Below are 15,393 nucleotides of genomic sequence, written 5' to 3'. Positions count from 1 at the left end.
TTCTTCTATGTTTGTCCTTCTGAAGAGCAGTCATCTAATAACATCACATTAGGATTTGAATGACAGGCCTGTGAGTGCTCTTAAAGTGTCAAGTGCAATGTTAGAAGTTTTAAATTCAAATCAAAGTAAAGCAATTTGGAATTAAAATTTGATTTGTGGATGGTTCCTATTTTTTTGTGTCAAAGAAGGAACAAACAAACATCACTGGGATGCAAAAGAATCTCACTTTACGAAAAATATCTCTGAAAAGTTGACTATAAATTGAATTTAAATACAATACTGGAATTATGGAAAATGTTTCTATAAAATAATCATTCCATAATTTATCTGCAACTAGTTTGTTTCAATATTGCGAAGTTTTTTTTTAACTCTAATGCTCATATTACTTAAGGAAAAATTAATTACTATTAATTTTTTCTTAAAAAATATTCAAGAAAATCATACTATGAAACTACAGCAATGTATTGAAGTTCTTATTTTAAGAGCTTCTTAATGAAATAAAGTATGTCCTGAGTTAAAATCAAGCATAGCAAAAGCTACATCAGTATTTTCAGGGTCTGAAGATATCACTTGGAAAATTACAGCTCCAATAACAAATTCTTTTTGCAGATCATCACCCTAAAGAGAAGAAGCAATGAAACACAAAAATTACTGCATTAAACTTCAGTCTGGGGATCAACTAACTTACCCAACAGGATCTATTTTTTTTTGTTAGTGACACTACCACCATGAATGTTAATTCAAATGAGTAATTAATACTCCCGATATTTGATGGTGGTCGTGAAAGACCTTCTCGGCTGTATCCCGAGAGGCAGTATTTGCTCTTTGGAATATGATGTGTGAACGTGACCCGACAGCAACTCATGAAGAGAGATAGTAACAGTAGAAAGCACTAACACAGTACTAACTAGACAGCCAGGTGCTGTTCTGAACATTTTACCTACATTCATTTAATCCTCATAATAGCTCTGAGTTGGAGACTGTTTTTATCCTCACTTATAGATGTGAATAGTCACTTGCCAAAGGTCACCCAGTAAAATGATGGAGGAAGGACCCGATGCTAGAGAGCCTCTTTCCCTCCAGGTTTGCCTCAAGACTCCAGTATTGCAGTGATGGCCGTTATATGACCAGGGATACACAATTCCACTCCCCATTCACTAGTGTAAATCTAGCTGGGGCCAGTTGTACCCTCTGTGGAAAAGCTTTTACTGGCTAATATGCATATTCTGACAGTTTCAGTCTGACCCTGGAGCATGTTACAAAAGATGCAATTCTAGGAGATTATTTACTTTTTAGTCGATCTCAACATGGAGCCTAAATGCCTCCAAAATGACTCAATCAGATCATGCGAAAATTTAGGACAGTAAAACTCATATTACTACATTTGCGACAGCATGCTTAACGTTTGTAATTGGACCTAAACTTCCAAAATTCCTACGCCTGATTTGCCCTCTTAGTGAGTTCAGCTAATCTCCCTTTCCACTTCCAATAAATAAAGCATACCCAGAAAATGCTGTCCAAGGCAAGTTTGCAGACACGTATCTGAATATAGTATCATTCTCTTTCAGATCAAATGTCAGGGTAAATGTGGGGCCTTTCAGGTGGCCTGCTTGGCTGCCCTCTACCCAGGAGCACCTTTTGCTTTTCTGAATTTCACAGTAAAGTGTAGCAACATGTTACAGCTCCCGCTGAAAATGTAAATAGGATATTAAAGTTGTCAGACAAGAGCTGGCCCAAATGTTGCCCAAAGGATGTTCATACTTAAATTTACTCATTTACACCTCACAATCTTTGAAGAGCAAAAATGTCTCGAATACTTAACAGTGGTCAAATAAAGCCATTTCAATATCAGGTTGTAATAAATAACTTTAGGTTAAATAGCAAGCAACTTAAACTTCAAAATGCCAAGAGCGCAGAGATGCAAGGTGATAGCAGCAAGGATGGAAAAAAAAAATCCAAGTCTATAGGCAACACCTTTACCAAAACCCAGGTGAAAAAAGGTCCCGGAACTCTAGAATGAGTAGAGTCAAACTGCACTTAGCAACAAAAAGGGAGTGACCACAGGGGCGCCTGGGTGGCTCAGTCATTAAGCGTCTGCCTTCGGCTCAGGTCATGATCCCAGGGTCCTGGGATCGAGCCCCGCATCGGGCTCCCTGGTTGGCAGGAAGCCTGCTTCTCCCTCTCCCTCTCCCACTCCCCCTGCTTGTGTTCCTTCTCTTGCTGTGTCTCTCTCTGTCAAATAAATAAATAAAATCTTTAAAAAAAAAAAAAAAAGGGAGTGACCACAGGGGCACCTGGGTAGCTCAGTTGGCTAAGCGTCTGATTTTGGTTCCGGTCATGATCTCGGGGTCTGGGGGTCGAGCCCCGGCTGGAGACCCCAGTCAAGCCCGTGCTCAGTGGGGAGTCTGCTTGTCCCTCTCCCCCTGCCCAACAACTAGCCCCCCCCGCCCCCGGCTCATGCTCTCTCTAATAAATAAAAACTAAAAAAAAAAAAAAAAAAAGGCGAGATGACCACAGCTGTGCTGGCAGAAGTGGAGGTTTGAAAATGTGGTCTTGTAAGAGTCAAAAGAGCCAAAGAATCCAGAAATCACCAGCTCATCATGCAAAGGAAGGGGCCCCTCTCCCCACCTTGAAATGAGAGCCCCACAAGTGAATCTAAGAACCACAGTGAGAACTGAGAGGAGGCCTGGCAGGGTCTCTCTTGCCCATGAGTGCAAGGAAAGGTTCCATCCAGGACCTTCTAGTTTAAAGAAAATATGGAGAAGGGAATATGCTAAATAATACCATAAAAATGCAATCAGCCAAATGTGGGAAATTCTATAGGGTAAATAACCTGGTCTCTTCAACAAAATGGCATGACAATGTGGGGATGACAGGAAGGAAAACTAAAAAAGACCTAAAGACATATCAACTAAATGAAATATCTGGATTTTGTTAGGATCCTAATTTGAAGTCACCAACTCCTAAAAAATTTTTTTTTGAGACAACTGGGGGAAACCGAATATGGATTGGGGAATAGATTATATTAAAATATTACCATTTACTTTGTAGGTGTGACATTGGTATTGTGGTATGTTTTTTGAAACAAATAATACATTATATGTTAAAAAAAAAAGAAGATAGCAGGAAACGAAAAATGAAGGGGGGGAAGTTGGAGGGGGAGCTGAACCATGAGAGATTATGGACTCTGAGAAACAAACTGAGGGTTCTAGAGGGGAGGGGGTGGGGGAATGGGTTAGCCTGGTGATGGGTATTAAAGAGGGCACCTACTGAATGGAGCACTGGGTGTTATACGCAAACAATGAATCATGGAACACTACATCAAAAACTAATGATGTAATGTATGGTGATTAACATAATAAAAAAAAAGTCCTAATCTGTTACAGATACTTAAGAGAAATGTGTACCAATGAAATAATATGATGTCTGGGATTTACTTTAAAATATTACTGGGCCTGCCACAGGAGTGTGGGGGAGACCATGAATTCTGTTTCAAGGCCTCTTTGAGCTTGTCAAATAATGTCATGAGCAAAGCTCACCCTCTCAAGTTGAAAAATTTAGGGACAAGAAGTTGTAATTGAAATTAAATGGTGGCAGACATGTCCAAAGAATTTTGAGGGATTGGATAGCTTTATGAAACTTGTGATAAATGAACGCATCGAGATGGCAGTCAGTGGGCAACAGAACAATACAAGAAGGTGGTAATATGAGGAAATAGTATTATCATATTTAAGCCTTGGAACAAGTATAAACAAAGGCTTGTTCACCACAGCAATCAATTGCTTCTACCTGTCTCCTCTCCAATAAGCCAGTTTTACATGATATGAAATTCGGGGCTGTAAATATTTTCATATTAAACTTCTTTATTAAATACATTTTTGTAATAGTAAAAAAATTCTGCAGAAAAAAGGTATAATAGATGAACTAAGAACAGCAAAATCTTTTTTTTAAAGATTTTTTTTTTTTTTTGAGAGAGAGAGAGAGTGAGAGAGGGAACAGAAGCAGGGGGAGTGGGAGAGGGAGAAGCAGGCTCTCCGCCAAGCAGGGATCCCGATGTGGGCCTCGATCCCAGGACCCTGGGATCATGACCTGAGCTGAAGGCAGACGCTTAACGACTGAGCCACCCAGGCACCTCAGAACAGCAAAATCTTTTTTATTTTTTTTTTAAGATTTTATTTATTTTTTGACAGAGACACAGAGAGAGAGGGAACACAAGCAGGGGGAGTAGGAGGGGGAGAAGCAAGTTTCCTGCTGAGCAGGGAGCCCAATGCAGGGCTCAGGGCTCGATCCCAGGACCCTGGGATCATGACCTGAGCCGAAGGCAGATGCTTAACCAACTGAGCCACCCAGGCGCCCCAGAACAGCAAAATCTTGATAACTGTTACAAGTGTAGTTCATAAGACTTTGTTTCTATATTTGCATGATTGAATTTTTTTTTTAAGATTTTATTTTTAAGTCATCCCTACACCCAACAGGGGGCTCGAATTTACAACCCTGAGATCAAGAGTTGCATGCCCTATCGACTGAGCCAGCCAGGCGCCCCCATGATTGAAATTTTTCAAAATAAAAAGTTAAATAGAAAAAGTCTATGCACAGCATGATTTAGAATATCCAATTACTGTATTAAAACCTATGAAACAAAAGGAGCAAAGGAGAATAGGATTTATTTTAAAATGCTCTAAAGAATTCTTCAATCTTTTTTTGTGGGGTAGTCCTCATGTTCTTCAGGTAAGTCTATTAATAGAAAGACAAAACCATCATTTAAAAACATGTTGTTATAAAAAAAAAAAACCATACAAGTTTTTGTGAATTTTTGCCAAATTTAAAACATTCTCCACAGAGAACAGTCTCTAGCATAGATTTCCCAGGGAAAGAGTCTGTGTCTGGTATCATTCTTTTGAACATTCTCCACTGTTGCTCTAACAAGAGACAAACCACATTTCCAAGATTGTTAAATTATTACCTAGGAAAGTTTTGGCAATTTCCCATTCAGTCACATTTTCCAGTCATTTGGTTCTCATATTTATGGACCTGGTTGTTCACTTTTGGCCAACGTCCAGGAGGGACTCTGCTTCAGGCAATTTTTTTCCCCTTCAATTGTGACATCTTTGTGAGTTAGCTATTTATTATACAATACTATCAAAGCATACTGCTTTCTGACTCATATTACCCAGAAGACAATTCAGGAATGAACTTGGACTAGAATTTTATATAGTATGCTGAGTTTCCTAAAGATTTTGGTACCTATTTTTCTACAACCTTTGAAGGTCCTTTTCCTTTTCTTTTCCACACAACATATTATTTGAATAGTTCAAGTGCCCTGCATGTATTTCTACAATTTTCTTAGCCACAGGCAACCGCTGTAATGAGAAGTAGATATCCGATCTTAGTTGGCAGGTTAAACCATGGTGTAGGGCAAGGCTGTCTCCTTTTCTGTTCTATCTACATTACACGGTTCGCTCCTTTGGCTGTTTTGCCAGGGCTTCTCAAAGATCTTCCTCCTTTGTTCTCTAGATTTATAAATGTAAACACTACATAAACACTACAAAATTTCCCCAAGTGATTAAATCACCCACAAATTGCCTAAAAATGACTTCAAAAGTGCAAATGAACGAGAGATAGTGATACTGAGCCACTGATAGGACAGTAGGAGGAAGAATAGTGAAGGGAGACTGTGTTTCCAAATAAACATATACACTCACTGATACGAGTAGGACCCACTTCCTATTTTACTAAGGGCCTGAGGGGTGACCCAGAACTCTTATCTCAGCTTCCTCATCTCCCCATGGAGATAATTGTACCTGTTGCAACCTTTCCACATGATGCAAAAAGATGACTAGATCAGTGTTTGTGAACCAGTTTGAGCTCTTTGTTAGAATGATGTCAGGTTTATAGTCAGCAAGGTGTAAAACTGGATGTACAGGTGAGTAATTACAGGGAGTGATTCAGTTCTCAAAGGCAGGGTCAAAACTCTTTGTACATCAGGTATTGCAATAACTGGGAAGAAGACATCTTAGTGTTAACTACTCCTGACTTATTTAAAAGCCTGGAATTCTTTAACATACCTCTACTGATATAACATACTAACATCAAATATGACAAATCCCTTTTTGGTCAGATAGAATAAGCACACAGGTGTCTAAAGTTAGCTAACAGGAAAGGGAAAAAAACCCTAAAATTCTAAATTTATATTTAATGTGAACAGGTACTCTTGAAGATCATCAGCAGTATACCGAAACTAAGAGAATCAATGGGAGAGGAGGAGCGATGAACAGGACTGATGAAAAGATAGAACAAACAGGAAGTTTCAAAGGTACACTGAAGAGAGGAAATGACTCAGCCATGGTTCCAGGAGGGAGTTCCAGTTAGGTGAGTTGTAGGTGATAATACTACCTGGGAAAGCTCATTACATACAAAGGACAAGATTCTAGAAGCTCACTGCAGAGTGTCCTCAGGAGTCATGGACACAAAGTACAATGACAATAATGTAAAAAATATTCTCACAGAGGAGAAAATCTTGGCGTCTTTCTCTTTTAATACTTAGGGTAAAAAGTCAATTATAAAAAACAAAAACAAAATAAAAAGAACTCAGGGTGGTTTCGGTTACTGAACCTTGAAATGGCTGGTATAATGGCAGCAAAAACTAATACTACAAAAAAATTGAGGTGAAGAAAAAATATACCTATTATTCTAGTCTAAATTTCAGTTATTCATCATTTTGTAGAGACTGCACTATAACAGACACTGGGGGTACAGTTGCAAATAAGAGGGGTATGGGTCCTACCTCTCTAACAGGCTGCAAGGCTGCAGATACATGGCTGTGATCTGTGAAGAACATGGCCAAGGATTGCATTATTGGCATTTATAAAACCATGGTGAAAGTGAGTGCAGACATGCTCAAATGGAATTCTTCAAATAGGGAGTACTTCAATTTTTTTTTTTTAAAGATTTTATTTATTTATTTGAGAGAGAGAGAGAGAGAGGCAGAAGGAGAGGGAAAAGCAGGCTCCTCACTGAGCAGGGAGCCTGATGTAGGGCTTGATCCCAAGACCCTGGGATCATGACCCGAGTCGAAGGCAGAGAATACTCAAACTGAGTTTTGAATGAAGAAGGGAAGGAAAGCCAATGGGGTAGAGCATGTGCTAAATTCTCATGAAATGAAACAGCATTATGCTCTTGAGGAACCAAAATCAGTGCAGCTTGCCTGGAGAGAAGAATGGATGCCATATTGGTGTGATGGTAGACTAGGCGATAGGGAGGATCTAGAATGTGAAGGATCTTTATATGCTATGCTAAAATTGGGGCTTTATTCTAAATCTGGTGATCACCAAAATATTTTTTTAAAGATTAATTTATTAGAGAGAGGGAGAGAGAACACATAGGTGGAGGCACAGAGGGAGAGACAATCTCCAGCAGACTCTGTACAGTGTGCAGAGCTCCACATGGGCTAAATCTCATGACCCTGAGATCATGACCTGAGCCCAAACCAAGAGTTGAACGTTTAACTGACTGGGCCACCCAGGCCTCCCATCACTAAAATATTTTAAGCAAGGAACAATAGAATCAGATCTGCCTTTTGAAGATCACTCTGGCATCAGTGGTAGCAGGAGGTGGGGGAACAAGTAAGGGGGGAAGGTTTAAACTAACACAACAATAAAGGTAATGGAATAGATATGTTATAGGTAAGGAACAGAAATGAAATATGTACTGAGAAAGGGATTGGATGTGGGGGTGACTGAAAGGCAGGTACTACAATGACTGCCAGCTCTCAGGTCTGGATGTAGTGCTGCTTAATAAGATAGGTAATAGAAGAGAAACAGCACCTTTTTTTGAAGGTGGGTGGGGAGGAAAATAGAAGGATTATCAATCTAGTTTTACTTGAGCTTGAGGTACCAGTGGGAAATATAAGTACACATGTTCTTCTTCTTTTGATGCCAACATAACAGAGATCAATTACACCTGCTCAAACATGTTTCTTGGAGACACATTTTGGAACTTTTTATGTGCTATGAGGCCCCTTAAAAGGGTTTAAAGCAGGTTGTATGTTGGTCAGTATAAAATGGAAAAATAGGGGGCACCTGGGTGGCTCAGTCGTTAAGCCTCTGGCTTCGGCTCAAGTCATGATCCCAGGGTCCTGGGATCGAGCCCCACATCCGGCTCCCTGCTCCGCGGGAAGCCTGCCTCTCCATCTCCCACTCCCCCTGCTTGTGTTCCCTCTCTTGCTGTGTGTGTCTCTCTCTGTCAAATAAATAAATAAAAATCTTAAAAAAAATAAACAAAATGGAAAAAGAGTACTTAATAATATGGAGAAACAGTTCCTAATAATATGTGACCTAAGATCTCATTTCATATACAAATAAAATATGGCAGCATGGGTAACACGTCCAATCTGCTCTCCATTAAACATAATAATAGTAAAGCAGACATGTTAAAATAAGATGTACTATTTTTATCTTTTTGAAATTATACCTTGAGTGGTCTTGTATATCACATAGTGAAAACTTTATTGGTAGTAGAGAAGAAAAAAAATTAATGCAATCAATTATATGTGCAATTTTCCTGCATGGCTGTAATTATTGAACCTTTTTTCCTTATTATATTGTTAAACATTTTTGTCCTATTTTTCAAACAAGTGGTTATTAGCTATATTAACTTTCTTTAGAAACGTACTAGTTCATTAAGAATGTTTCTTGGCAACCTAGGGCGCCTGGGTGGCTCAGATGGTTAAGCATCTGCCTTCGGCTCAGGTCACGATCCTGGGGTCCTGGGATCGAGTCCCACATCGGGCTCCCTGCTCCTTGGGAGCCTGTTTCTCCCTCTGCTTCTCTCTCTCTCTCTCCCCCCCCTCTGTCTCTCATGAATAAACAAATAAAATCTTAAAAAATATATATATATAAAAAAGAATGTTTCTTGGCAACCTAAGCACATAAGAACACACACTATGGTACTTAAAAGATTAAACGTGTCTTTTAGGTGTATGTTATATTCATTCAAACACCATTTAATGACCCAGGAAAACATCTTTGCAGCTGTTCATCTAGGATTTTACGTTGTATTCACGATGCTTTTATTTTCTGTTTCCATCAAAAGATTCTGCTATGAATCCTATTTGTGAGCCCATTCATTCTAAAACACCGAATTGTTAGTCTAACAAGTCTCCTTCAAAGGTATCTTTCTCTCTTCGCACCACTGCCAAGATCTAAAGTTTTTCACTTTCCCTTTTCCCAAGAAAAAATGAAAACATTCACTCCTGCTCCACCTGCCCCCCCCCCACAAACAACCCACCCCAGAAGAGTAAAGAATAGGGGAGGCAAAGTGGAACAAGCTGAGACCGGCAACGGAGAGCACAGAATTAGGACCGAAGTCCGGGCTTGAAACGGAGACCGGGGATCAGCCACCAATGTCCGGAAGGATCTGGGCAATATGCCAAAAGAGAACATCCCCAAAGCCTCAGGAGTTGACTCGTGCTAAGAAACCAGCGAAAGAGCGAGTGACAAGCAGAGAAAGAGGCCCGACCCTCTGGGACATCCTGAAACACGCAAGGAATGCGAAAGAAACGTCAGGAATCCGGGACCGGCTGCGGCCGGCCGGAGCGCCCAGCCTGGTTAAAACAGCTCAGAAGGGAGGCATGCTGCTGAGACCCTTGCGTGGGGAACGGCGTTCGTGGGGTTGGTGACTGAGCAAGGAAAACTGATTGTTGGGAGCTAAAGACCGACCGGCTCCCAAAAGTTAAGAGTCGGTGGGCCACGGTCCAGTAACCGCAGCGAGACACCCGGAGCAAGTTGGAAGGAGGGCCTAGGGGCGGGGCCAGAAAGCCAACCCCGCCTCAAGTACCCTTACTGAGTCCTCAGTACGCCTGCGTATGGTGAGGCCGCACTCTATTTGGCTGCTAGGCGTGCGGCGGCAGCGGCGTTCTCTACCCGGCATGCTGCGCGGGAGTGACGGCCCTACGTCTATCCCCTTCCCAACCCTGCCCCCTTCCCCCCCATCCCAACGCGGCCCCCCCTTCCCTAAAGTGAGTGAGTGAGACGGGCAGATGGAGGAGGGACTGTAATGGCGGCGACCGGCAGCTCCCTGCTCTGACCCACGGCAAGCATACAGCAACGACCCCCTCGTCGCCCCTCTTCCTGCCGGCCTTCGCCCCGCCGCCAGCGCGGGGCCACCCTCCCCGGCCCTTCCCCCAGCCGTCGGCTTCTCGCCCTGCGCCCCGGCCGGGGCCCCACACACAATGGACGAGCTCGCCGGAGGCGGTGGTGGAGGCCCGGGGATGGCGGCCCCTCCAAGGCAGCAGCAGGGACCTGGGGGGAACATGAGCCTTTCGCCAGGGGGGAATGGAGCGGCGGGCGGCGGGGGTCCTCCAGCCGCCGAGGGAGCGGGTCCCGCAGCAGGCCCGGAGCTGTCCCGGCCACAGCAGTACACTATCCCGGGGATCCTGCACTACATCCAGCACGAGTGGGCTCGGTTCGAGATGGAGCGGGCGCACTGGGAGGTGGAGCGGGCCGAACTGCAGGTACCTCGCTGGGGTCGGTGTGCGGGACAGCTGCGGCGACAGGGTTCCCGGCCGGGGGGGTGGGGCCGGGACTCCCCTCTGTCGGAGCCCCGGGCCTTGAGGGCCGAGGGGAACCTACCTGTGCAGCTCTGGGGGCGATAGTCCTGCCTGCGGTTCTGGCGACGGCTCTTCCGTGAGCCCCCCTCCCCCTTTCCCGCAGAAGCTTGTTCCCCAACCCTTAGTAGCTGCGCGGTGCGGGCTTCCTTGGGGCAGCCATTTTGACTTTTAGTATGGCGTCTGCGGGGGCTCCTCTGGAGGCGGCCTGCTGGGCCTCCCGGGCTTGGGGCTAAACTCTCTGTGGGAGCGTCCGGCGTGGGGTTATTGGGCATTAAGCCTACTTTTGATTGTGCCTGTTGAGATGGAGAGCCAGAGGAGAGGGTCTGGGATGGGCATTTTATTACGTTTTCCCTCATCACCCCCCCCATCCGATTTGGCATTTTTGGCCACCTCTCTCGGAGTTGGTACGCACTTGCCCCTTGACAGCCACGCTTCTTTCCAGGGCTGCTACCAAGCATAATGTCTTGCTGCTCGCTTGTGAAGTTTTCACTTCCTGCCGCCAACTTTAAGTACCTTCTTACCTGGGATGCTGCCTTAGTCACTTAGGTTCTCTTTCAGTTCTTCCTAAGCGACTGACTCATCAGTGCTTCTCTAAATTGAAATTTTCTTTTTAGAGTACCCTTTACTGGGCTTCCAGCCCTTTCTTTATCCGTAAAAGGCTAAACCAGAGTATCTGTGCTGTATTTATGAAACGACTGAGGAAAGATTTCACATTAGCTTGAAGTAAAACGTAGTTGTCTCACGTTACTGACTCGGGAAGCAAAGTTAAATATCCTCAGAACCCTTCATAATTGGGCCTTATTTGATCTTTTTAAGGTGAAACTTTGATAAGCTGATTTACCTAACTTTTGGAAGGTGTTGGTAGTTGAAGAGCTCATATCTTGGATTTCAGAATGGCTACATCTTTTTAAGAGGATTGTTCAACTCTTGGGTATTTGTGTTTATTTTTAAATCCCTTTCCAGGGCAAATTTAGGCTTAGAAGACAAGAGCATGCATCCAAATAGTGTCCCACCTGTTCTTCACACTGGTATATATTTAGAATGTAAGCAATAGTGTTCGCTGATATATGTATGTCATATATGCCTATGGTGAGTAATTGGGAAAATAGTGTTGCAAGAAGGAAGATTGGATTAACTTGGGGTGTCTTCAAGCAAATATATACCTTATTTAAAAAAGATTTTATTTATTTAGCAGAGAGAGACACAGCAAGAGCGGGAACACAAGCTCCGGGAGTGGGAGAGGGGGAGAAGCGGGCTTCCTGCGGAGACCATGACCTGAGCCAAAGGCAGTCGCTTAACGACTGAGCCACCCAGGCACCCCTCAAATATATATACTTTAGTTTAATTTTGAATTAGGAAACTTTTATTTGATTCTACAAAGTTGGTGAAGCTAAACTTTTAAAAAGTAAGGATGTTTATATATCTTGACACTTAAGTCTTCAAAAAAATTAATTATAAATTATCCCGTTAGTCAATTCAGTGTTTTAGAATTGTGCTTTGATATACTATTGGACTTTTATTTATTTTTTTATTTTTATTTTTTTAAGATTTTATTTATTTGACAGAGACAGCGAGAGAGGGAACACAGGCAGGGGGAGTGGGAGAGGGAGAAGCAGGCCTCCCACTGAGCAGGGAGCCTGATGCGGGACTCCATCCCAGGACCCTAGGATCACGACCTGAGCCAAAGGCAGACGCCCAACGACTAAGCCACCCAGGCGCCCTATTTTTTTATTTTTTAAAATTTATTAGAGAGAAAGCATGAGCAGGGCAGAGGGAGAGGGAGAAGCAGACTCCCCACTGAGCAAGGAGCCCGATGCAGGGCTTGATCCCAGGACTCTGGGATCATGACCTGAGCCAAAGGCAGACACTCAACCGCCTGAGCCACCCAGGTGCCCCACTGTTGGACTTTTTTTAAAAATATAACTTTCAAAAAGCTTGTATCAGAATTGTGTATTGTTTCTTTTAACTTGTGTATAGTCTGTTTTAAAATATCTGGGATTTATAGAGTTCTGTTGATAACTTTTTACTACACCATGTTGCAAACTTAATATTCTGTGTGAATGAAGATAGTAAGACAGTTATTTTTAAAAAATTGCATTTATACATGCACTGAGTCTTGTACTAAGTAAATAATACCTTACCAGACCCTGCATAATAGTGTCTTACGACCTTTGCACTGTTGTATGATAGCTTGGATTTTAACACTTTGCACGTTAACAATGAATTAGTCATTTATAAGCTTCACTAATTTAAGTATCTGAGAAAATGTCTTGTGTCTAAATTAAAATCTATACATTAATGAGGTCTGTATGTCTGCCTTAGCCCCTTCTTTCCCTTATAGTTCTCTCTGCGATTAACAGTGAAATCTTTTAAGGAAGATTCCTTTTGCTTGTTTGCTTTCCAGTTGATCTGCTATTGGCATATTAGTTCTGATAAAGCTGTTCTAAGCTTTTTTTGTTTGCTTATTTTTAACAAGTTCTACAGTATTTCTAGACTCTTACTTTTTTCCAGGGATTTTCATTATTTCATGCTGATTCTTTGAAATGGAATGTTCATGATTCTGTTTGTATGTTTTCTACGTATTTCTCTAAAATATTTTATTGGGGTACTTAGTTAATAGGGTTTCAGGTTTGTTTCTGGAATATTGAATTTGCTTTAGGTACCTTCAGTCTTTAATAAGATTGCTTGTGAGATGCACATTTAAAAATGATGTGTCAAGGGGCGCCTGGCTGGCTCAGTTGGTAGAGCATGCAGCTCTTGATCTCCAGGTTGTAAGTTCGATCCCCACATTGGGTGTAGAGATTATTTAAAAAAAATAAAATCTTAAGGAAAATATATGTGTCAAATAAAAAATTTATTAGGGTTTAAGTGAAGTGTCAGTGGATCTTAACTGTAAACTTAAACTTATTTTTAAGAATGATGACAAATAAGAAAGCTTAAATATTATTGTATACAGCCTTGGGTTACTGTTGATGTGTAGATGAACAGTGACTCAGAAATATTCAGTATTGGGCGCCTGGGTGGCTCAGTCAGTTAAGCGTCTGCCTTTGGCTCAGGTCATGATCCCAGGGTCCTGGGATCGAGTCCCACATCGGGCTCCTTACTCGGTAGGGAGCCTGCTTCTCTCCCTCTGCCTGCTCCCCCTGCTTGTGCGCACGCTTTCTCTCTCTCTCTCTGTCAAATAAATAAGTAAAATATTAAAAATATTCAGTATTAGAACTGTTTAATAATGAATATGAAGAGGTTAGGGTATACCCAATTTTGATGTAAAATTTCAATATGGAATCCTATTTTCCCTGGCTTTGGAAAGGATTTTTATTTTTTTATTTTAAGTAGGCTTCACACCCAACTTGGGGCTTGACCTCATGACCCTGAGATCAAGAGTTGCATGCTCTACCAACTAAGCCAGCCAGGCGCCCTTGGAAAGGATTTTAAATTGGAATTTTGCAGTATGGTTCTGTTCTCTGTAAAAGGAATTTTGGGTAAAGATCTGTCTTAGAAACGTGGAACTAAACCAGAGGATCATGTCTTAATGCTTTTATCTTCATGTTGTTAACTTAACCTGGGGCTCAGGTAAAGCTTTAGTAGTGAGGCTCTAGGACAGTGATTCCTAAATGAGAATGCTACTCAGAATCACTTGTAAAACTTTTGAAAATATGCAGGCCTCTGCCTCATCCTCCAGAGATTTGGATTAATTTGGTCTAGGACTTGGAAAAAATGGACTGTTTTTGTGATTTTGGCAATTCACGTTATATAAAAATTATAACTTCCATTTAATTAGCACTACAACCTTATGAGGCAGGTATTGTTCCTATTTTACAGATGAGGAGATAAACTTAGGTGAAATAACTTTGTCAAGGTCACTCACCTATGAAGTGTTACAGTTGAGATTTGAACCCCAGTTTGAATCCAAAGCTTGTGGTTTTACTACCATTCTTGTAACCATTGTATTATATTGTCGTCTTACCATTTTTGTAGAAATGGAATTTGACTTGTAATTCTTTGTCTACCATTATGTGGCACACTAGGACGTTTCAGCAAAGTTATTGAGCTCGCATTGTGTGCCAGGTCTAGTTTATGTATATTGCAGATATGTCCTTCTATTTTTCTCTGTAGTCGTATGCACTTAGGGTATACACAAAATGCTTGTTTGTCAACTATAAAAATATGGCATAGATATTAAATAGAAATGTAGTACAGGAGTTTGTGTTCTAAAACTGTTAATTTTTTTTTTTTTTTTTTTTAGATTTTATTTATTTATTCGACAGAGAGAGAGAGAAAGAGACAGTGAGAGAAGGAACACAAGCAGGGGAGGTGGGAGAGGGAGAAGCAGTCTTCCTGCCGAGCAGGGGGCCCGATGCGGGGCTCAGTCCCAGGACCCTGGGATCATGACCTGAGTCGAAGGCAGATGCTTAACAACTGAGCCAGCCAGGCACCCCCCTAAAACTATTAATTGAACAAATGTAAAAATTTTAATTAGTGTTTTTGTTTGCACACTCTGGCATACTGATTTGTCATAACATGACAGATGTTGCCACCTAAAGACCTTAAAAGATAATTCGCTTAAGCATAACTTGATTTCTTCATTTTTAAGAGGAAAACTAACAGTTTACTCTGCATTATTACAACATTTTTATGAATCTGTGAAAATACAAAAGTAAGAACAGTATGGTAATTTTTTGATTTATTAGAGAGAGAGAAAACAAGAAGGGGGAGGGTCAGGGAGAAGCAGGCTCCCCACTGTGGGGAGCTTTATGCGGGGTTCAGTCCTGAGACTGTGGGACTCT

General features: G+C 41.8%; 2 protein-coding genes across 10 annotated transcripts in view; one reads left to right on the top strand and one right to left on the bottom strand.

The window, feature by feature from the left end:
- AP4S1 (adaptor related protein complex 4 subunit sigma 1) overlaps positions 1-10,921 on the bottom strand; it is a 40,904-nt gene extending 29,983 nt beyond the window's left edge. The window contains exon 1 of one of the 5 annotated variants that reach the window (XM_073895041.1): positions 10,629-10,921. The gene's annotated coding sequence lies outside the window, so the exon portion shown is untranslated. The remainder of the gene's footprint in view (positions 1-10,628) is intronic. The other 4 variants (XM_073895040.1, XM_073895043.1, XM_073895044.1 and 1 more) reach the window with 4 other exon arrangements.
- STRN3 (striatin 3) overlaps positions 9,846-15,393 on the top strand; it is a 104,139-nt gene continuing 98,591 nt past the window's right edge. Inside the window, exon 1 of one of the 5 annotated variants that reach the window (XM_073895037.1) lies at positions 9,846-9,865. In XM_073895037.1, coding sequence (XP_073751138.1) covers positions 9,863-9,865 — 3 coding nt within the window. In that variant the 5' untranslated portion in view covers positions 9,846-9,862. Of the gene's footprint in view, positions 9,866-9,972; positions 10,511-15,393 lie in introns of those variants that run through there. The other 4 variants (XM_073895038.1, XM_025870213.2, XM_025870214.2 and 1 more) reach the window with 4 other exon arrangements.

This window comes from Callorhinus ursinus, unplaced genomic scaffold (genome assembly GCF_003265705.2).
Source record: "Callorhinus ursinus isolate GAN/ISIS: 27379988/994484 unplaced genomic scaffold, GSC_fseal_2.0 scaffold8, whole genome shotgun sequence".
Lineage (NCBI taxonomy): Eukaryota > Metazoa > Chordata > Mammalia > Carnivora > Otariidae > Callorhinus > Callorhinus ursinus.
Note: the sequence above shows the minus strand (reverse complement) of the source record. Positions and strands in the feature narration are given on the sequence as shown.